This window comes from Nesoenas mayeri (assembly GCF_963082525.1).
Source record: "Nesoenas mayeri genome assembly, chromosome: 22".
In the NCBI taxonomy this organism is placed as follows: Eukaryota; Metazoa; Chordata; class Aves; order Columbiformes; family Columbidae; genus Nesoenas; species Nesoenas mayeri.
Genome location: NC_137572.1, coordinates 1,941,296 through 1,960,409, shown reverse-complemented (window position 1 = coordinate 1,960,409; position 19,114 = coordinate 1,941,296). Strand labels below are relative to the sequence as shown.

The following is a 19,114-nucleotide window of genomic DNA, read 5'->3' as shown; positions in this document are numbered from 1 at the left end:
GATGCGCTGGGCCCAAACTAGAGATTCGCACATGAGCCACTACCTGTTAAACCCGGATTCGGGTTCCTCCGGGGCCGAGCATCCCTGGCCTCTCGGCGGGACGCAGCTGCCGAGCTCTGCCCGGCTTCCCCCGGCCCCGGGCTGATAAATGAGCTGCACAAACTCGCGATTAAAGAGCTAAAAATGGGATGTTAATATACCCCGAGTCGCCTGGCTTGAGAACACATGGGTTTGCCGAAGCCGGCGGTAATGAGGCGGGTTGGGACACCCTGCGATGGAACCTCGGGCCCCCCCGAGGCTCCTGCAGCTGCCAGGCGGGGGGACGGACAGACTGACACCCGTCCCGCCCGGCACCCCCGGGTCACCCCCTAAAGAGTCGCAATCTGCTCAGCTCGAGCGTCTCATGTTGTCCCCTAAAGCATCCGAGTGTCATCACTAAAGTGTCCCGGTGAAATCCCCTAAAGCATCCCAGTTTGTGTCCCTGCAGCATCCCAGTATCATCCCCTAAAGCATCCCAGTATCACCCCATGAAGCATCTCAGAATAATCCCCTAAAGCATCCCAGTGTCATCCCCTAAAGAACCCAGTATGCTCCCTTAAAGCATCCCAGTATCATCCCCCACAACATCCCAGTATCACCCCTTAAAGCATCCCGGTGTTATCCCCTAAAGCATCCCAATTTGTGTCCCTGCAGCATCCCAGTATCATCCCTTGAAGCATCCTAGTATCACCCCATGAGGCATCCCAGAATAATCCCCTAAAGCATCCCATTATCATACGCTAAAGATTCCAGTATGCTCCACAAAAACATCCCAGTATAATCCCCTAAAGCATCTTGGCCTTTCTTAAATCTTCCCTATATCACCCCTAAATAATTCCAGTATCACCCTCTAAAGCTTCCCAGTATCATTCCCTAAAACATCCCAGTTTGTGTTCCTGCAGCATCCCACTATCATCCCTTGAAGCATCCCAGAATAATCCCCTAAAGCTTCCCAGTGTCATACCCTGAAGATCCCAGTATGCTCCACAAAAACATGTCAGTATAGCACCCTAAAGCTTCCCAGTATCACCCCCTAAAGCTTCCCAGTATCACTCCATAAAGCTTCCCAGTATCATCCCCACAACATCCCAGTACCACCCTCTAAAGCATCTCAGCCTTTCCTTAAATCTCCCCAGTATCACCCCCTAAAGCATTCCAGTGTCATACCCTAAAGATCCCACTATGCTCCACAAAAACATCCCAGTATCACACCCTAAAACTTCCCATAGAGCATCGCAGTATCATCACCTAAAGCATCCCAGTATCACCCCATGAAGCATTCCAGTATCACCCCCTAAAGCTTCCCAGTATCATCCCCCACAACATCCCAGTATCATCCCATAAAGCATCTCAGCCTTTCCTTAAATCTTCCCACTATCACCTCATAAGCATTCCAGTATCACCCCGTATAGCTTCCCAGTATCATCCCCTAAATCTTCCCATTATCATCCCATGAAGAATCCCAGTATCACCCTCTAAAGCTTCCCAGTATCATTCCCTAAAGCATCCCAGTTTGTGTTCCTGCAGCATCTCACTATCATCCCTTGAAGCATCCCAGAATAATCCCCTAAAGCAGCCCAGTGTCGCACCCTGAAGATCCCAGTATGCACAAAGACATCCCAGTATCACCCCCTGAACCTTCCCAGTATCACCACATGAAGCATCCCAGTATCATCCCTTACAGCATCCCATTATCACCCCATGAAGAGTCCCAGTATCACCCCCTAAAGCTTCCCAGTATCATTCCCTAAAGCATCCCAGTATCTTCCCCACAACATCCCAGTGTCACATCCTGAAGATCCCAGTATGCTCCACAAAAACATCCCAGTATCACCCCCTAAAGCTTCCCAGTATCTTCCCCACAACATCCCAGTGTCATACCCTAAAGCTTCCCAGTATCACTCCATAAAGCTTCCCAGTATCATCCCCGACAACATCCCAGTTCCACCCTCTAAAGCATCTCAGCCTTTCCTTAAATCTCCCCAGTATCACCCCCTAAAGCATTCCAGTGTCATACCCTAAAGATCCCACTATGCTCCACAAAAACATCCCAGTATCACACCCTAAAGCTTCCCAGTATCACCCCATGAAGCATCCCAGAATAATCCCCTAAAGCATCCCATTATCATACCCTAAAGATTCCAGTATGCTCCACAAAAACATCCCAGTATCACCCCATAAAGCATCTCAGCCTTTCTTTATATCTTCCCACTGTCACCTCATAAGCATTCCAGTATCACCCCATGTAGCTTCCCAGTATCACCCCATAAAACATCCCAGTGTTACACCCTAAAGCTTCCCAGTATCACCGCATGAAACGTCCCAGTATCACCCCATAAAGCATCCCAGTATCACCCAATGAAATATCCCAGTATCAACTCCTAAAGTTTCCCAGTGTTATACCCTAAAGATCCCAATATGCTCCACATAAACATCCCAGTATCACCCCATGATGCATCCCAGTATCACCCTTCTTTTTTCCCTCCTCCCCCCTCCACAGCCTCTATAAATATTCAAAAAGCCGCATTTTCTGGCAAACCGGGGGCTCCCGGGGGGTATGTTAATAGTAACGGGGCTGGAGGGATTTAACCCCCCCGGCAGCAGCACTGGCGGGGGGTCCCGGCCGCTCATTTACCCAAACAAATATCTTGTCGCTCGTCATTACCGCCAGCTCCTTTGTGCCTCAGTTTCCCCACCCAGCGATGCCGCAGAATAAGGAGGTGATGAGAATAATGAGAATAAGGAGGAATAATTGGAATAATTAGAATAATGAAGTAGAGTGGAAGCCCCCCCCCCAACCCCAAAATTTCGGGGGGTGCTTTTTGGGCAAAGCCTGCGCAAACAGTCGTTAATCGCTGAATAAAAGGGCAATTAAATGCCCCGGCAGCGGTAATAAATCTGCGGACAAGGAGGCGATGCCCCCGAACGCGCTGTTTGCGCAGCTGATTAACGGGGATGAATTTCGGGGCGGGGGGGGATTATCCGTCGGGATGAGGCGGCTCCTTTGTCTCCTTTCGCCATCCCAAAGCATCTCAGAGGAGATATTGGTGCCGGATATTTCGGCATCACCTCCACTTCCCTCCCTTGAGGATTCTTCAGATAATAGTTGGATAAACCTGTTATTCGATGGATAATTTATTTCTCTCTTTATTTCTTTTCTTTTTTAATCCTGCTGGGGAATCCTCCTGCCCCAGCAGGAGAAACGGAAAAACTTTGTGGTCTTATTAAATTAATATTTATTTACTTTTGCCATGCCTGGCGATGAGAGGGAGGGATGGATGAATAATGCATCGTACCCAAGACCCCCGGAGTGGAGATTCGGCGTAGCCGGCAGCGCTGGGATCCGGCACATTGGGTGGGATCCGGCACATTGGGTGGGATCCGGCACATTGGGTGGGATCCGGACAGCCCTGGGGATGCAGGTGAAGCTGAGCGTTCCAAATGTGCGCCGAGGGCCAGATGTGCGGCCAGCGCAGCCCCGGGTTGGGGGGAACACGCTGGTGTGAGATCTCCAGGTGTGTGCTCAGATGTGCGATCACCTATATAATATTAGCACATCCAGATGTGCGCTGGTGTGAACCAGATGTGCACGTAAAGCATCCCTGTGCATTCAGGGGTGACCCCGGGGATGCTTCCAGCTGTGAGCCGAGCCTTCCAGATGTTGCCCCAATGCACATGCAGCTCCAGCCCTCCCAGATGTGCTTTCCCAGTGCACTACTTGTGCACATAAAGTACGTTTCCTTCTCCAGCTGTTCCCCAATACCTCCCAGATGTTCACAATCCCACACCAGACGTGCATGTTCACACCCCTCCAGATGTGAAAAGCCACACATACCAATCCCACTATCCAGATGAGCACCCTTCACCCCATCCTGCCCCTCGCACCCCGATGTGCACACAGATGTTAAACCCCTCTCCCCAGGTGACGGGGCGCATTGCTTCACATATCAACTCCTCCTCATTAATTAAGCGGCTAATTGCTAATTAGGAATTCAGGAGACATCTCGCAGAGGTTCCCACTTTTCGCCCCGTTCCCGTGTTGGCCGCGCCCCGCCCCGCCTTTCCCCTCCTCCGGACCCGGGGGCGGCGCCGCGGGCTGAGCCGAGCTCAGCTGAGCCGTGCTGGGCTGAGCCGAGCTCAGCCGCGCTGGCTCCGGATCTTGCTGAGCCGAGCCGAGCCAAGCCGTGCTCAGCCGTGCTGAGTCGTGCTGGGTCGGGTCGTGCAGAGCCGAGCTGGGCTCAAGCGAGTCGAGCCGGGCTCAGTCGTGCCGAGCCTTTCCGTGCTGAGCAGAGCCGAGCTGAGCTGAGCAGAGCCGAGTCTAGCCGTGTCTTTCTGGGTCGCACTCTGCTGAGCCGAGCCGTTCTGGGTGTGACCTTGTTGAGCCGAGCCGTGCCACTCTGGCTCAGACCGTACTGAGCCGAGCCCAGGTGAGCTCAGCCGAGCCGAACCAAGTCGAGCCGACCTGGGTCGGACCGTGGTGAGCTGAGCCTAACCAAACCCAGCCGTGCCGAGCCGCGCTGGGTCGGGCCGTGCTGAGCCGAGCTTAACCAAGCCCAGGATGCTGCGGTACCTGCTGAAGACGCTGCTGCAGATGAACCTGTTCGCCGACTCGCTGGGGACCGAGGGCTCCAACTCCTCCCAGCTCCTGCTCAGCACCAACCAAACCATCGGGCTCCCCCTCGGCAACGGTACGTGGCCCCTTGTCCCTCTGTCCCATTGTCCCGCAGTCCCCCTGTCCCGCTGTCCTGCGGTCCTGCTGTCCCCCGGTCCCGGTGTCCTGCTATCTCGGGATCCCGGTGTCCCAGTGTCCCGCCATCCCCCCGTCCCACTCTCCCTGTGTCCCAGTGTCCGCCTGTCACGCTGTCCTGGTGTCCCTGGGTCCCACTGTCACCTTGTTCCCTGGTCCCGCTGTCCCCGGGTCCTCTTGTCCTGGGGCCCACCTGTCCCAGGGTCCCCCTGTCCCAGTGTCATCGATTCTGGTCCTGCAGCCCCAATTTGGGGACCGACCCCCCGCGGACGGGTTCCAGGTCCCCGAATCGTCCCCATATCCCCACAGTGGGAGCTGCCCCGTGTCCCCAGTCTGGGAGCAAGCCGGTGTCCCCCAGTCAACACTGTGTCCCCCACTCTGGGACCAGCTCTGTGTCCCCAAACCCACCCTCAGAGCAGTGATTTCGTGTTCCCAAATAGTCCCCAGGACTAGCCCTGTGTCCTCAAATTGGGAGCGACCCTCTGTCCCCAAACCAGCCCCTAGACCCCAAACCAGGAGTGACCCAATGTCCTCAAACCAACACTGTGTCCCCAAACCAACTCTGTGTCCCCAAGTTCATCCCCAGACCCTCAACTGGAACCAATCCTGTGTCCCTAAACCAACTTCACGTCCCCAAACCAGATCGCAGACGCCGAGCCGCGACAAACTTGGTGCTCCCAAATCAGCCCCAGTGTCCCTAAACTGACCCCATGTCCCCAAACAAGCCTTGTGTCCCCAAACCAACCCGCTGACCCTGAGCTGGGAGAGAACTTGTGTCCCCAAACCAGCCCCGTGTCCCCAAATCAACCCTGTGTCCCTAAACCAACTCCGTGCCCCCAAGCCAGGAAGGAGCAGGGGGACAGAGGGGGACAGCCGGGGCGAACTAGGGTGGTGGTGGATGTCACCTGAATTTTAAGCCCTTTTTGAGCTTTTCCCCCTCTCTTTGGCTCTGAGTGACTGATTGGGGCGGGAGGGTCCCCAAACCCCCGTGGGCACAGGATGGGGCCTGGCCTGACCCCCTGCTTGTCCCAATTAGCCACCGGGCTCAGCTGTGGCCCCCTTGCCCCCCCCGCTTTTGTCACCCCCCCCGCTGCTGCCCCATGGGGTACCCGGTACCCCGCAGCATGCCTCCTCGTCCCCATGGCAGCCGCATCCCGTCGCCATGGCAATGCATCCCGCCCACCCAGGGCGCCCCAAATCTCACCTCACTCCCCGCTTAATGCTCGAGGGGGAGGAGCGCGTGTGCACACGAGTGTGCAAAGGGGGACACACACATGCGTGGGGTCACTGTCCCAGTGACAGCAGTGACACTCGGTGACCACAGCCTGGACTGCACTGGGGACACTGGGCTGTGACAGACGGACCCGGCCAGTTAGATCGCAGCGTTAATGAGTATTAATTATTAATGAGTATTAATTATACCCATGCCCTAGCAGCAGGGATTTTCCTGGAACAGCCCCACAGACCCAATATGGGTTTTTTTCGTGTGACTTTTTCTTTTTTATTATTATTTTTTTAAACTTAAAATGAAGGAGTTACCAGCTCTGCTACAGAAAATCATCACTTGCAGGTGATGGAAAAAAATCCCCTTTTTGGGGGAATTCAGCCCCAAGTCCATTTCCCCTGTGATGCCCAGTTCGAAACTGGGTGGAAAAGGAGCGTTACTGGGAGTTGAGTTCCGTTGTTGCCCTGGCCTGTGTCCGAGGTCTGACACCCACTCAGTCCTGCTGCCACCCCATCAGCACATGCCCTGTGTGGGGGGAAACGCTAGGCTGAGACCTGGTCACATTTCATCTCACCTCCGGGGGGGACTGTGTGGAGATACATCAAAATGAGACATGGCCACACTTCATCTCACCTCCTGGTGGGGGTTGATATATCAGGCTGAGACCTGGTCACACTTCATCTCATCTCCCGGTCATCTCACCTCTAGAGGGAAAAACATTGAGCTGAGACCTGGCCACACTTCATCTCACCTCCTGGTGAGGGTTGATATATCAGGCTGAGACCTGGTCACACTTCATCTCACCTTCTGGGGCTTGTGTCACACCAAGCTGAGACCTGGCAACACTTCATCTCACCTCCTGGTCATCTCACCCCCTGTGGGGGGGAAAAACATTGGGCTGAGACCTGGCCACACTTCATCTCACCTCCTGGTGGGGGTTGATATATCAGGCTGAGACCTGGCCACACTTCATCTCACCTCCTGGGGGGAAAAACACTGGGCTGAGACCTGGGGGGACTGTGTGGAGATACATCAAGCTGAGACCTGGCCACACTTCATCTCACCTCCTGGGGAGGGTTGATATATCAAGCTGAGACCTGGCAACACTTCATCTCACCTCCTGCTGGGGGATACACAACACAGAGACCTGGCCACGCTTTGTCTCCCCTCCTGGTCATCTCACCTCCTGGGTGTGGGGAATTACACTGGGCTGAGACCTGGTCACACTTCATATCACCTCCTAGTCATCTCACCTCTTGGTCATCTCACCTCCTGGTGGGGGAAAACATTGAGCTGAGACCTGGTCACGCTTCATCTCACCTTCTAGGAGTTGTGTCACACCGAGATGAGACCTGGCAACACTTCATCTCACCTCCTGGTCATCTCACCTCCTGGTCATCTCACCTCCTGGGGGGGAAGAACACTTGGCTGAGACCTGGCCACACTTCATCTCACTTTCTGCTGGGGGATACACCACACTGAGACCTGGCCACGCTTTGTCTCCCCTCCTGGTCATCTCACCTCCTGGGTGTGGGGAATTACACTGGGCTGAGACCTGATCACACTTAATCTCACCTCCTGGTGGGGGTTGATATATCAGGCTGAGACCTGGCAACACTTCATCTCACCTCCTGGTCATCTCACCTCCTGGGGGAAAAACATTGGGCTGAGATCTGGCCACACTTCAGCTCATCTCCTGGTCACGCAAGAAACCCGACAGACGATGCTCACACCCCCAAAACCCCTCATCCCCACCTCCCTGGGTGACAGTGGGGACGTCCCCCGATTTTTCCCCCCAGGCTCCCACCCCCAGCTGGAGGACACCCCTCCCCGCATCGTCCAGCACCCCACGGACCTCCTGGTCTCCAAGGGGGACCCGGCCACCCTGATCTGCCGAGCCGAGGGGCGCCCGGCGCCCGCCGTCGAGTGGTACCGGGACGGGGAGCGGGTGGAGACGGACCGTGAGGACCCCCGTTCACACCGCACGCTCCTCCCGGGGGGGTCCCTGTTCTTCCTGCGCACCCTCCCCGCCCGCCGCGGGAAGCCCGACGAGGGGGTCTATGTCTGCGTGGCCAGGAACTACCTGGGGGAAGCCACCAGCAGGAACGCGTCCCTGGAGGTGGCGGGTGAGTGTCCCCTGGGAGGAACATTGCGGGTGATGGGATTTTGGGTGGGGTGGATTTTTAGGGGCTTGCGGGTTCGGTGACGGCGTTAGAGCCAAGGGTGGTGCGGGGGGTGAGGGATGCGGGGCTGGTGCTGGGGAGTGGAGAGAAGTGAAAATGGGTGAAAATAGATTAAAAGGGTTGAAAAGAGGTGAAAATGATCGAAAAGAAATGAAAATAACCGGGAATAACTGAACATGAAAATAAGTGAATGTGAGTGAAAATACTTGGAGGTAAACGAAAAGAAGGGGAAAAGAAGGGAAAAGAAGTGAAAATAGGTTAAAAAGTGAAAACAGTTGAAAATAATGGAAAAGAAAAAGAAGTGAAAAGAAATGAGAATAATGAAAATTAAAAGAGGAATATAAGTGAAAATAGTTGAAGGTAAATGAAAAGAAGTCAAAAGAAGGGAAAATAGATGAAAATAAGTAAGAAGAAATGAAAAGAATTGAAAAGAAGTGAAAATGAGAGTAAAGAAATGAGAATAACGGAACATATCACAGCCCAGGGGGCAGGGAAAGTGAGGCAGGGCCGGGGAAACTGAGGCAGGGCTGAGGTCCCGTGTCCCCCCAGTGCTGCGGGACGATTTCCGGCAGCCCCCCGGGGACGTGGTGGTGGCCGCGGGCGAACCTGCCGTCCTGGAGTGCGTCCCCCCCCGCGGCCACCCCGAGCCCAGCGTCTCCTGGAAGAAGGACGGCACCCGGCTCAGCGACAAGGACAAGCGCCTGACGGTGAGAAAAGGGGGTTTTCCCCCCAAATAGGTGTTTTTTGGGGAGGTCAGAGCCCCCCCGTTGAGCCGTGCTCCCGGCAGATCCGCGGTGGGAAGCTGATGGTGACCAGCGCCCGCAAGAGTGACGCCGGTGTCTACGTCTGCGTGGCCACCAACGTGGTGGGCGAGCGGGACAGCGAGCCGGCCGAGCTGGTGGTGTTCGGTGCGTTGGGATGGGGGTGTCACTTTGGGGGTGGTTTTGGGGGGACATGGCGTCCCGGCAGGACTGACGAGCTCCCCGCAGAGCGGCCGGTGTTTGGCAAGAGGCCGCAGAACCAGGCGGTGCTGGTGGAGGGGACGGCGGAGTTTCCCTGCGAGGCACTGGGGGACCCGCGGCCGGTGACGCGGTGGCGCAAGGAGGAGGGGGAGATGCCACCGGGAAGGTAAGGGGGGGTGAGGGGCCGGGGGTGCTGCGGTGCAGCCAGGGGCATTGCCACATGCTGGCCTTGCATGCTCAGAGCATCATGCATCCCTGTCGCATCCTGTGCCACCATGGCAGCGAGTATCCCCATCGCATCCTGCATCCTGCGTCCCCATTGCATCCCGCATCCCTGTTGCATCGCATCCCACATCCCTGTTGCGTCCGGCATCCCTATGGCAGTGAGTATCCCCAATCGCATCCCGCATCCTCACTGCATCCTGCATCCCCATCACATCTTTAATCCCCGTCACATCCTGCATCTTCATCCCATCCTGTGTCCTCAGCCTCATCCTGCATCCCCATTGCATCCTGTATCCCTATCACATCCTGCATCCACGTCACATCCCGCATCCCCATCACAACCTGCATCTTCACCGCATCCTGGCTTGTTGTAGCATCTTGCGTCCACTGCATGTTGCATCCCCCTCAAATCCTGCATCCCACTCACACCACATCCCGCATCCCTGTTGCAATCCAACATCCCTATGGCAGTGAGAATCCCTGTTGCATCCCGCATCCTCACTGGATCCTGCATCCTCATCACACCCCATGTCCCCATCACATCCCGCATCCCCGTCACATCGCATCCCTGTTGCATCCCGCATCCCTATGGCAGCAAGTATCCCAAATCACATCCTGCATCCCCATTGCATCCTGCATTGCCATCACATCCTGCATCTTCACCGCATCCTGTATCTCTGTAGCATCCTGCATCCCCATGACATCCCGCATCCCCATAACATTACATCATGCATCACTGTTGCATCCAACATCCCTATGGCAGCAAGAATCCCCATCGCATCCTGCATCCTCACTGCATCCCACATCCCCGTCACATCCTGTATCCCCATCACATCCTGCATCTTCATTGGATCCTGTATCCCCATCACATCCCGCATTCCCTTCAAATCCTGCATCCCCATCACATCCTGTATCTTCATCACATCCTGGGTCCTCAGCCACATCCCGCATCCCCATGGCAGCAAGTATCCCCTCGCATCTCACATTGCTATCACATCCCACATCTTCACCACATCCCTGTAGCATCCTGTATCCTCATGGCATTGAATATCTCCACTGCAGTCCCATCACATCCCACATCCATGTTGCATCCTGCATTCTCATGGCAGTGAGTATCCCCATCACATCCTGCATCCCCATCACATCACGTCCTGCATCATTACGGCATCTCACATCCCCTCACATCCTGCATCACTGTCATATCCCGCATCACCACCATATCCTGCATCACCGTCACATTCTGTGTCCCTATCACATCCCACATCCCCGTCATATCCCACATTCCTGTCACATTCTGCATCTCCATCACATTGCATCCCACATCCCTGTTGCATCCTGCATCCCCATGACATTGGGTATCCCCATCACATTCTCCATCCCCGTCACATCCTGTTTCCTCACCATATCCTTCATCCCCATCACATCCCGCACCCTCACTGCATCCTCATTGTATCCCACATCCCCATCACATCGCATCTCTCATCCCTGTCACATTGCAAATCCCCATTGCATCCTACTTCCCCATCACATTCTGCATCCTCACTTCATCCCACATCCTCATCGCATCCCGCATCCCTATTGCATTCCAGAATCTCACTGCATCCTGCATCCCTGTCACATCCCAAATCCTCATCACATCACATCACATCACATCCTGCATCCTCACTGCATCCCACATCCCTGTTGCAGCACATCCCACATGGCCATCACATCCTGCAACCTTGCTGCATCCCGCATCCCCATCACATCCCGCATCTCCATCGCATCACATCCTGCACTCCTGTCACATCCCGCACCCTCGCCACATCCCACATCCCTCGGCACCCTGCGCCCTTCTGGTGCCCCGGCACCCTGCCGGCACTGTGGCCTGGTGGGGTCCCCATGTCCCCAGGTGGGAGGTGCTGCCTGACAACACGCTGCGGATCCGGCGGCTGCAGGTGGAGGACGAGGGCACCTACACCTGCATGGCCGACAACAGCATGGGCAGGGCGGAGGCATCCGGCACCCTCACGGTGCATGGTAAGGGGGATCCCCGAGGGAGCACCCATGGGTGCTGGCAGAGCAGCTGGATGAGCCTTTTTCTCTCCCCGTGCCATGGCAGTGCCGCCACAGCTTGTCACCAGCCCTCGCGACCAGACTGTCAACCCCGGGCAGAGTGTGACCTTCCAGTGCCAGAGCAAGGGCAACCCGCCGCCCGCTGTCTTCTGGCAGAAGGAGGGCAGCCAGGTGTGTCCCCGGCCCTGTCCCTGGCCCTGTGTCCATCCCTGTCACTGTCCCTGTCCACATCCTCATCCTCATTCCCGTCCTCATCCTCATCATCTTCATCCTCATCCCATCCCCATTCCATCCCCCATCTTCATCCTTATCCCCATCCTCATAATCCTCATCCTTATCTTCATCCTCATCCCATTCCAATCCTCTTCCTCATCCCAGCCCAGCCCCATCTTCATTCTCATCCTCATTCCCGTCCTCATCTTCATCCTTATTGCCCTCATCCTCATCCCCATTGTCACCATTCTCATCCTTATTTTCATCCTCATCCCATTCCCATCCTCATCCCCATCCTCATTCTCATTCCCATCCTCATCCTCATCCTCATCCTCATCCTCTTCCTCTTCCTCTTCCTCTTCCTCATCCTCATCTTCATCCTCATCCTCATCCTCACCCTATCCCCCCAGACGCTGCTGTTCCCAGCCCAGCCCCCTCACGCCACTGCCCGTGTTTCGGTGAGCCCGGCTGGCGCCATCACCATCACCGCCGTGCAGCCCAGTGACGCTGGCCACTACCTGTGCCAGGCCATCAGCGTGGCCGGCAGCGTCCTGGCCAGGGCGCGCCTGCAGGTGGCAGGGGGTAAGTCCCACGCCGGCAGAGAACGGGTGCGCTCGGTGCACGAGTGACACCCAGAAATCCTGTCCTTCCCCCCACTTTTCACCGTAGCGCTGGCTGAGCACCCACCGCTGGCTTCCCCGGGTCCCGCTAACCGCACGGTGCTGCTGGTGGGTGCCACGGTGCGGTTGCCGTGCCGGGTCGGGGGTGGTGACCCCCCAGCCAGCGTGGGGTGGCTGAAGGACGGGAGTGCCCTGGTGGGTGCCCAGCCCCGCGCCAGCCTGCTGGAGAACGGCACCCTGCAGATCACCGGGCTCCGGGTGAGCCGGCACCCACCCCTGGGGCACCTGTGGGTGGCACTGCAGGATGGGGGGCCTGGGGGTCGGGATGCTCAGGGTGCAAAGGGAGATGGGTGCTCAGGAAAGTGGGTACAATGGGTGGTGGGAGCTCAGGTGGGGATGCTCAGGTGGGTGTGTGCAAGTGGTGGTGGGTGCAAAGGGTGGTGGGTGCTCAGAGTGATGGGTGCAAGTGGTGGTGGGTGCAAAGGGTGGTGGGTGCTCAGAGTGATGGTTGCAAGGGGTGGTGGGTGTGATGGGTGGTGGGTGCTGAAGGAGGTGGGTGCTCAGGGTGGTGAGTACTCAGGGTGATGGTTACAAGGGGTGGTGGGTGCTCACAGTTGTGGGTATCATGGGAGGCGGGTGTGATGGGTGGTGGGTGTGAGAGATGGTGGGTGTGATGGGTGGTAGGTGCTCAGGGTGATGTTTGCAAGGGGTTGTGGGTGCTCACAGTTGTGGATATGATGGGAGGCGGGTGTCAGGGATGATGGGTGCTAAAGTGGTGGGAGCTCGGGGTGATGGGTGCTCAGATTGGTGGATGCAACGGGTGAGTATTTGGGGTGGTGGGCGCAAAGTGTGCTGGGTGCCCAGGGTGGTGGGTGCTCAGAATGGTGGGTGCTCAGGTGGTGGGTGCAAGGGTTGGTGGGTGCAAAGGTTGGTGGGTGCTAAAGGAGATGGGTGCTCAGGTGATGGGTGCAAAAGGAGGTGGGTGCTTGGGGAGGTGGGTGTGATGGGTGGTGGGTACTTGGGGTGTTGGGCACAAAGGGTGCTGGGTGCCCAGGAAAGTGGGTGCAAGGGTTGGTGGGTGCTCAGGTGGTGGGTGCTAAAGGAGATGGGTCTTCAGGTGGTGGGAGCTCAGGGTGGTGGGTACAAGGGATGGTGGACGCAAGGGGTGGAGGGTGCTCAGGATGATGGCTGAAAGGGCTGGTGGGTAGCCAGGACGGTGGGTGCTGAGGTGACGGGTTCTCAGGATGGTGAGTGTTCAGGGTGGTGGTTAAAATGGGTGGTGGGTACCCAGGGTGGTGGGTGCTGAAGGTGATGGGTGCTCAGGGTGGTGGGTGTTGAGGTGACAGGTGCTCAGGGTGATGGGGCAGGAGCTCTCCCCCCGCAGGTGACCGACTCTGGGCACTACGAGTGTGTGGCCACCAGCTCGGTGGGCGAGACGCGCTGGGGCGGCTCCCTGGAGGTGCAAGGTGGGTGACAGGGACATCACCGTGCTGGGGACGTCACTGCGCCAGGGACATCGTGGCACTGGGGACGAAGCCACCCTACATCTCCCTGCATCTCCCCACAGAGGAAGGATCCAACCTCTCCCCGCCACCCCCCCAGCCCAGTGTCCTCCCCAGGCCGCCCTCCACCCCTGTGGTCACCAACGTCACCCAGACCAGCGTCACCTTGAGCTGGCAGGGGAACGAGGACAGCAATGGCACCGGTGTCACCTCCTACATTGTGGAGGCTTTTAGGTATCTCACAAGCATCTTCTCTGGCTGCAGGGGTGACGTGGTGTCTCAGTGCCACCCCCTCATTGGTCACTCCTGTCCCCCAACAGCCAGGCGGCGGGTGGCCCGTGGCAGACGGTGGCAACAGATGTGGAGGGTGACAGCCACACGGTGAGCGGCCTTGTCCCTGACACCATCTACCTCTTCTTGGTGCGGGCGGTCAACGCTCACGGGCTCAGCGACCCCAGCGGCACCTCGGAGCCTGTGCGCACCCAAGGTGAGACCTGGTGGAGACACTGGTGGAGGTGGCCATGGACCTACCACCCATGGGTCTACCTCTGCCTGGGGACAATGATGAAGGTGCCAGGGCACCCAGCACCCTTGGGTGCATCCCTGTTTGGTGATGTTGATGGAGGTGCCCATGGACCCAGCACCTTTGGGTACATCCCCACTTGGTGACACCAATGGAGGTTCCCAAGGACCCACCACCCTTGGGTGCATCCCCACCCAATGATGCCAACAGAAGTGCCCATGTCCCCACTCCTCTGTCCTGTCTCCAGCAGCCCCCAGCCCCACGTCACTGGGGCCGGACCCCCAGGAGGTGCAGCGAGACCTGGCACGAGTGGCCGTGCACCTCCAGGAGCCCGTGGTGCTGCCAGCGGGTGCCGTCCGCCTCTCCTGGACCGTGAGTGCTGCCCCACACTGCACCATCGCCGCCGGGCACCCGGCGCCGAGCGTCCCTCCACCCCATGTCCCCTCGTGTCCCCAGGTGGAGCGGCCACCGCCCTTCCTGCAGGGCTACCGGGTGCTGTTCCGGCGGCGTGGCGGGCGCTGGGAGGAGGCGCGGGCGGCGCCGGGGGAGCGGGGGCTCCTGCTCACCCACCTGCGCCGCGGCCAGGACTACGAGGTCAAGGTCAGGCCCTTCTTCCAGCAGCTCTACGGCCACGACAGCGCCGTGCGTGCCCTGCGCACCCCCGAGGCGGGTGAGTGCAGGGACGGAGGGGACGGTGGGAGTGTCACCCAGAGGTGACATGGCATGCATGTCCCCCCGATAGTCCCCAGTGCCCCACCACGAGCCGTCAGCGTGGCCAGGAACGGCACCAGCGTCCGCATCTCGTGGCAGCCGCCGCCACCAGCGGAGCAGAACGGTGTCATCCGCGACTACCAGGTAAGGGTGGGTGGCACGGTAGGTCCCCTCTGTCTCCCGTGTCACTGTGTCCCCATCATGTCCTCACTCCAGATCTGGTGCCTGGGCAATGAGAGCCGCTTCCACATCAACCAGAGTGTGGAAGGGACGGTCCTGGCGACGGTGCTGCGGGGTCTGGTCCCCGGTGTCCCTTACCTCGCCGAGGTCGCCGCCGCCACCAGTGCTGGCGTGGGCGCCCGCAGTGTCCCCATCCCCATCCGCATCGGTGAGTCCCTCATCACCACAGTTGGGGTGGCAGGGGTGAAACCACAGTGTCCTCATCTGCATCGGTGAGTCCCGTGTCACTGTGTTGGGAGCACAAGGGTGACCCCACAGTGTCCCAATCCCCATCCCCATCAGTGAGTCCATCATCGCTGTGGTTGAGGGGTGGCCTTGCAGTGTCCCCATCCCTTGTCACCATGGTTGGGGGTGGCACAGTTGAGTACACAGTGTTTCCATCTGCATCCACATCGGTGAGTCCCTTGTCACCACAGGTAGGGGTGTCAGGGGTGACCCCGCAGTGTCCCCATCCACATCGCTGATCCCCTGGTCACCATGGTTGGGGGGTGGCAGGAGCGACAGGGACGGTTCCTCATCACCCCACGTCGCTTGCAGCCCCCCCGATCGAGCGTGACATGGGGACAGCAGGTGGCACCAGCGTGGCCGAGCAGGTGGCAGCAGTGGCGCGGCAGCCGGCCTTCATCGCCGGCGTGGGCGGCGCGTGCTGGGTCATCCTCGCCGCCTTGGCCGCCTGGCTCTACGGCCGCCGCCGCAGGAAGAAGGAGCTGAGCCACTTTGCCGGTACAGGGGGGCGGGTGTCACCCCGGGGACAGCCCCACCCTGGCACCCAGCACCCCCCTACACCCCCCACCTCTCCCCACAGCCTCCTTCGCCTACACGCCCGCCGGAAAGCAGATGGGCACCGCGGGGTGCCGGCGCGGCCCCTCGCCCTCGCCTCTTTCTGCAGTCGCCTTCCCGGCACGTGGCAGCCCCAGGTAACCCCCTCTGGACCCCCAAAAACCCCTGGAAGCCCAACACCTTCCCCCATCACCCCGTCACCTCTCTCCTTGCAGGGCGGCCGCCGGCGGGGGTCACCCGTGGCTGGCGGACACGTGGCGCGGCGGCGGCACGGCCGGTGCCTTGGGGACCACCGAGCGATACTACAATGGTGAGGGGGTCACCACGGGGGTTGGGGGGCAGATTAGGGGGGATCACAGTAGGCACTGATGGCACGAGTTGTGTTCCGCAGCTGCCGGCATCACCCGGTACATCGCCCAGATGGAGCAGTTTGGCGCGGGGGCTGGTGAGGGGCCGGTGTACAGCACCGTGGAGGGGGTTGGTGAGGAGCTCCGCACCTTCCCCCGGCCCTTCTCCCAGCATGGGACTCCTTACATCGGGGGAGGACCCCAGCCCATCGATACCCCAGCCCCCCAGGCGCCCCGCGGCCGAGCCGAGCATGGTAGGGATGGATTGGGGGAACATGGGTGCCAGTGGCGCTGTCCCCTCCCTGCATCACTCCTTGCTGCAGGGGCCAATGGGAAGACGCGGGGACACCCAGTGAACCCCCCCGTGGTGACCTGGACGGAGCTGCTGCCCCCGCCGCCCTCGGCCAGCGAGCTCAGCCACTGCGCCCAGGAGGAGGAGGAGGAGGATGAAGAGGAAGATGCAGCTGGAGGGTGAGTAGGGAGGGTTGGGGGAGGGGGACACAGGGTGTGCTGGTCCCAGCGTCCACCCCGTGGCCCCCACCCTGCAGGTTGGGGACAGAGGAGTGGTACCCCAGTGAGAACGTCCCCTGTGTCACCATCGCATCTTCACCCACCTCCTCCACCGCCACGCTGACGCCATCACCCCACAGCGCCGAGGATGTCCCCAACCTGCGTGACCTCCAGAGCCCCCGCCTGCCCTGGTAGGAGAGGGACCTCGCTTGGTCCTCGTGTCGTCAGGGTCTGGATGTCCCATCAGGGTCTGGGTGTCCCATAAGGGTCCAGATGTCCCATCAGGGTCCAGATGTCCCATCAAAGTCTGGATAATCCACCACAGTCCAGGTGTCCCATCACAAACGAGCCACGTTGTCACAGTGTCACCTTGCCATGCCATTGTGGTCCAGCTGTGTCATTGGGCTCCAGATGTCTCAAAGGGGTCTGGATGCCCCACTGGGCTCCAGATGTCCCACTATGGTCCAGATGTCCCATCACAAGCCACGTCGTCACCATCTGGCCCTGCAGTGCCACCATGTTCCAGCCACATCATTGGGGTCTGGATGTTCCACCACAATCCAGTCATGTTGTTACCATCCTGCACTGCTGTGCCATCGTGGTCCGGCTATGTCTTTGGGGTCCAGATGTCCCATCAGGATCTGGATGTCCCTTCATGACCCATCCATGAGGATGTGCACTGACCATGTTGTGACAATCCAGCTGTGGCCTCATGAACATGCTGGGACATTGCCATCCAGCTGTGCAGTCATGGCCCAGCACCCCCACCATCTGATGGTGCCATTGCAATCCAGCTGTGTCAGTGTGACCCTGGCACGTCACTGCAACATAGCTGTGGCATCAGAGGACAGTTGCACCGCTGCAATCCAGCTGTGCCATGGAAATCCAGCTGTAAGGTGATCCAGCTGTTTAACCACAAGGCAACTGTGCATCCACAAACCAGCTGTGCTACAGCCCAGCTGAATGCCATTGACCTAGTTGTGCACCCATAATGCAGCTGTGATTTGATCCAGCTGTGTTGCAATCCAGTTGAGCACCCACAACCCAGCTCTGCAGGTAATAACCAGCTGTGCCGTGATACAGCTGTGCCACAAGTCAACTGTCCATTCGCATTCCAGATGTGTTACCACAACCCAGCTGTGCAATACTGCAGCAGTGCAGTTGCACCATGGCCACACACGGGTCTGTCAATACCCAGCTGTGCTTCAGTCATCCAGCTGTGCACATCAAACCCAGCCGTGATTTTACATACATCCAGACGTGCATGTGTGCGCAGATGTGCAGCTGTTATCCAGCTGTGCTTCTCCCGATGTTCTTTACCAGGCCCTCCCGCCACGGCACCAGCACCCCACCACGGGCACCCAGCACCCCACCGAGTCCTGATGCTACCGAGGGCCACCAGCTCCGACCCCGCTGCCCCGCCAGCACAGGTGAGCCATGAGGGGACATTTTGGGGGATGTCGCCGATCGGTGGGGCTGACGCTGCTGTCACTACCAGGGAAAACCCGCAGGGAGACCCCGAAAAGTCACCCGAAAGCCAAATGCAGGAACTACCGCCGGGAAAAGCAGCCGGGAGGTGAGTGGGGGAACACGGGGGGATTTGGGAGATCTGGGGGGGTTCAATCCTGTCCCCTCTCTCTCCACAGACCTGCCACCACCACCACTGCCACCGCCGGGTGACACCCCCGGCCCCTCGCCAGAGCACAAGGTCGCTCATCGCCCTCCCCGTGGCGGTAAGCCGGGCTCAGCGGGGTCTGAGGAGGGTGTCACTGGTGAACCCCAACCTTGTCCCCTCCCCTGCAGATGAGGTTGTCCCCTACAAAGCCCCCTGCATGCCCCGGGGACACGCGTCTGGCAGCTGCTCCACCACGGGCAGCGTCTCGTCCCGCGGCTCCACCAGCTCCCGCGGCCACAGCTCGGGGCGCAGCCGGACACGGGGGGACCGCGGTGAAGGGACCGGCCACCGTCACCGTCCCCCGTGTCCCTGCCCGGCGCAGGAGAAGCGATGAAGCAGAGGACGAGTCAGTGGCGGGGTTGGGGACATAGGGATGGGGACACGGTGGGGAGGGGGGGATGCTCTTTAATTTCTGAGTGACACCATGGAAATAGGGTGACATGGAGCCAGCGTCTCGTGGGTGACAGCATGAGGCGGGGACACGGGTGCTTGGGGGGGACACAAGGACAGTCAGGATAGACAAGGATGCTTGCAGAGTGGTGAAGAACCTGGGGACA

At 58.8% G+C, this 19,114-nt stretch overlaps 1 protein-coding gene across 1 annotated transcript; it reads left to right on the top strand.

The window, feature by feature from the left end:
- Window positions 1–4,597: 4,597 nt before the first annotated feature.
- On the top strand, window positions 4,598–18,891 carry ROBO3 (roundabout guidance receptor 3; the record flags this gene model as incomplete). Its single annotated transcript, XM_080357976.1, has 26 exons — window positions 4,598–4,727; window positions 7,811–8,137; window positions 8,744–8,901; window positions 8,982–9,102; window positions 9,184–9,322; window positions 11,273–11,400; window positions 11,483–11,607; window positions 12,060–12,231; window positions 12,319–12,527; window positions 13,654–13,735; window positions 13,837–14,005; window positions 14,092–14,268; window positions 14,552–14,666; window positions 14,751–14,964; window positions 15,037–15,149; window positions 15,222–15,393; window positions 15,783–15,968; window positions 16,051–16,162; window positions 16,241–16,335; window positions 16,417–16,626; window positions 16,696–16,843; window positions 16,921–17,073; window positions 18,206–18,312; window positions 18,381–18,458; window positions 18,529–18,615; window positions 18,686–18,891. The coding sequence occupies 26 exons, from the start codon at window positions 4,598–4,600 to the stop codon at window positions 18,889–18,891; spliced, it is 3,933 nt and encodes a 1,310-aa protein (XP_080214102.1).
- Window positions 18,892–19,114: the final 223 nt, after the last annotated feature.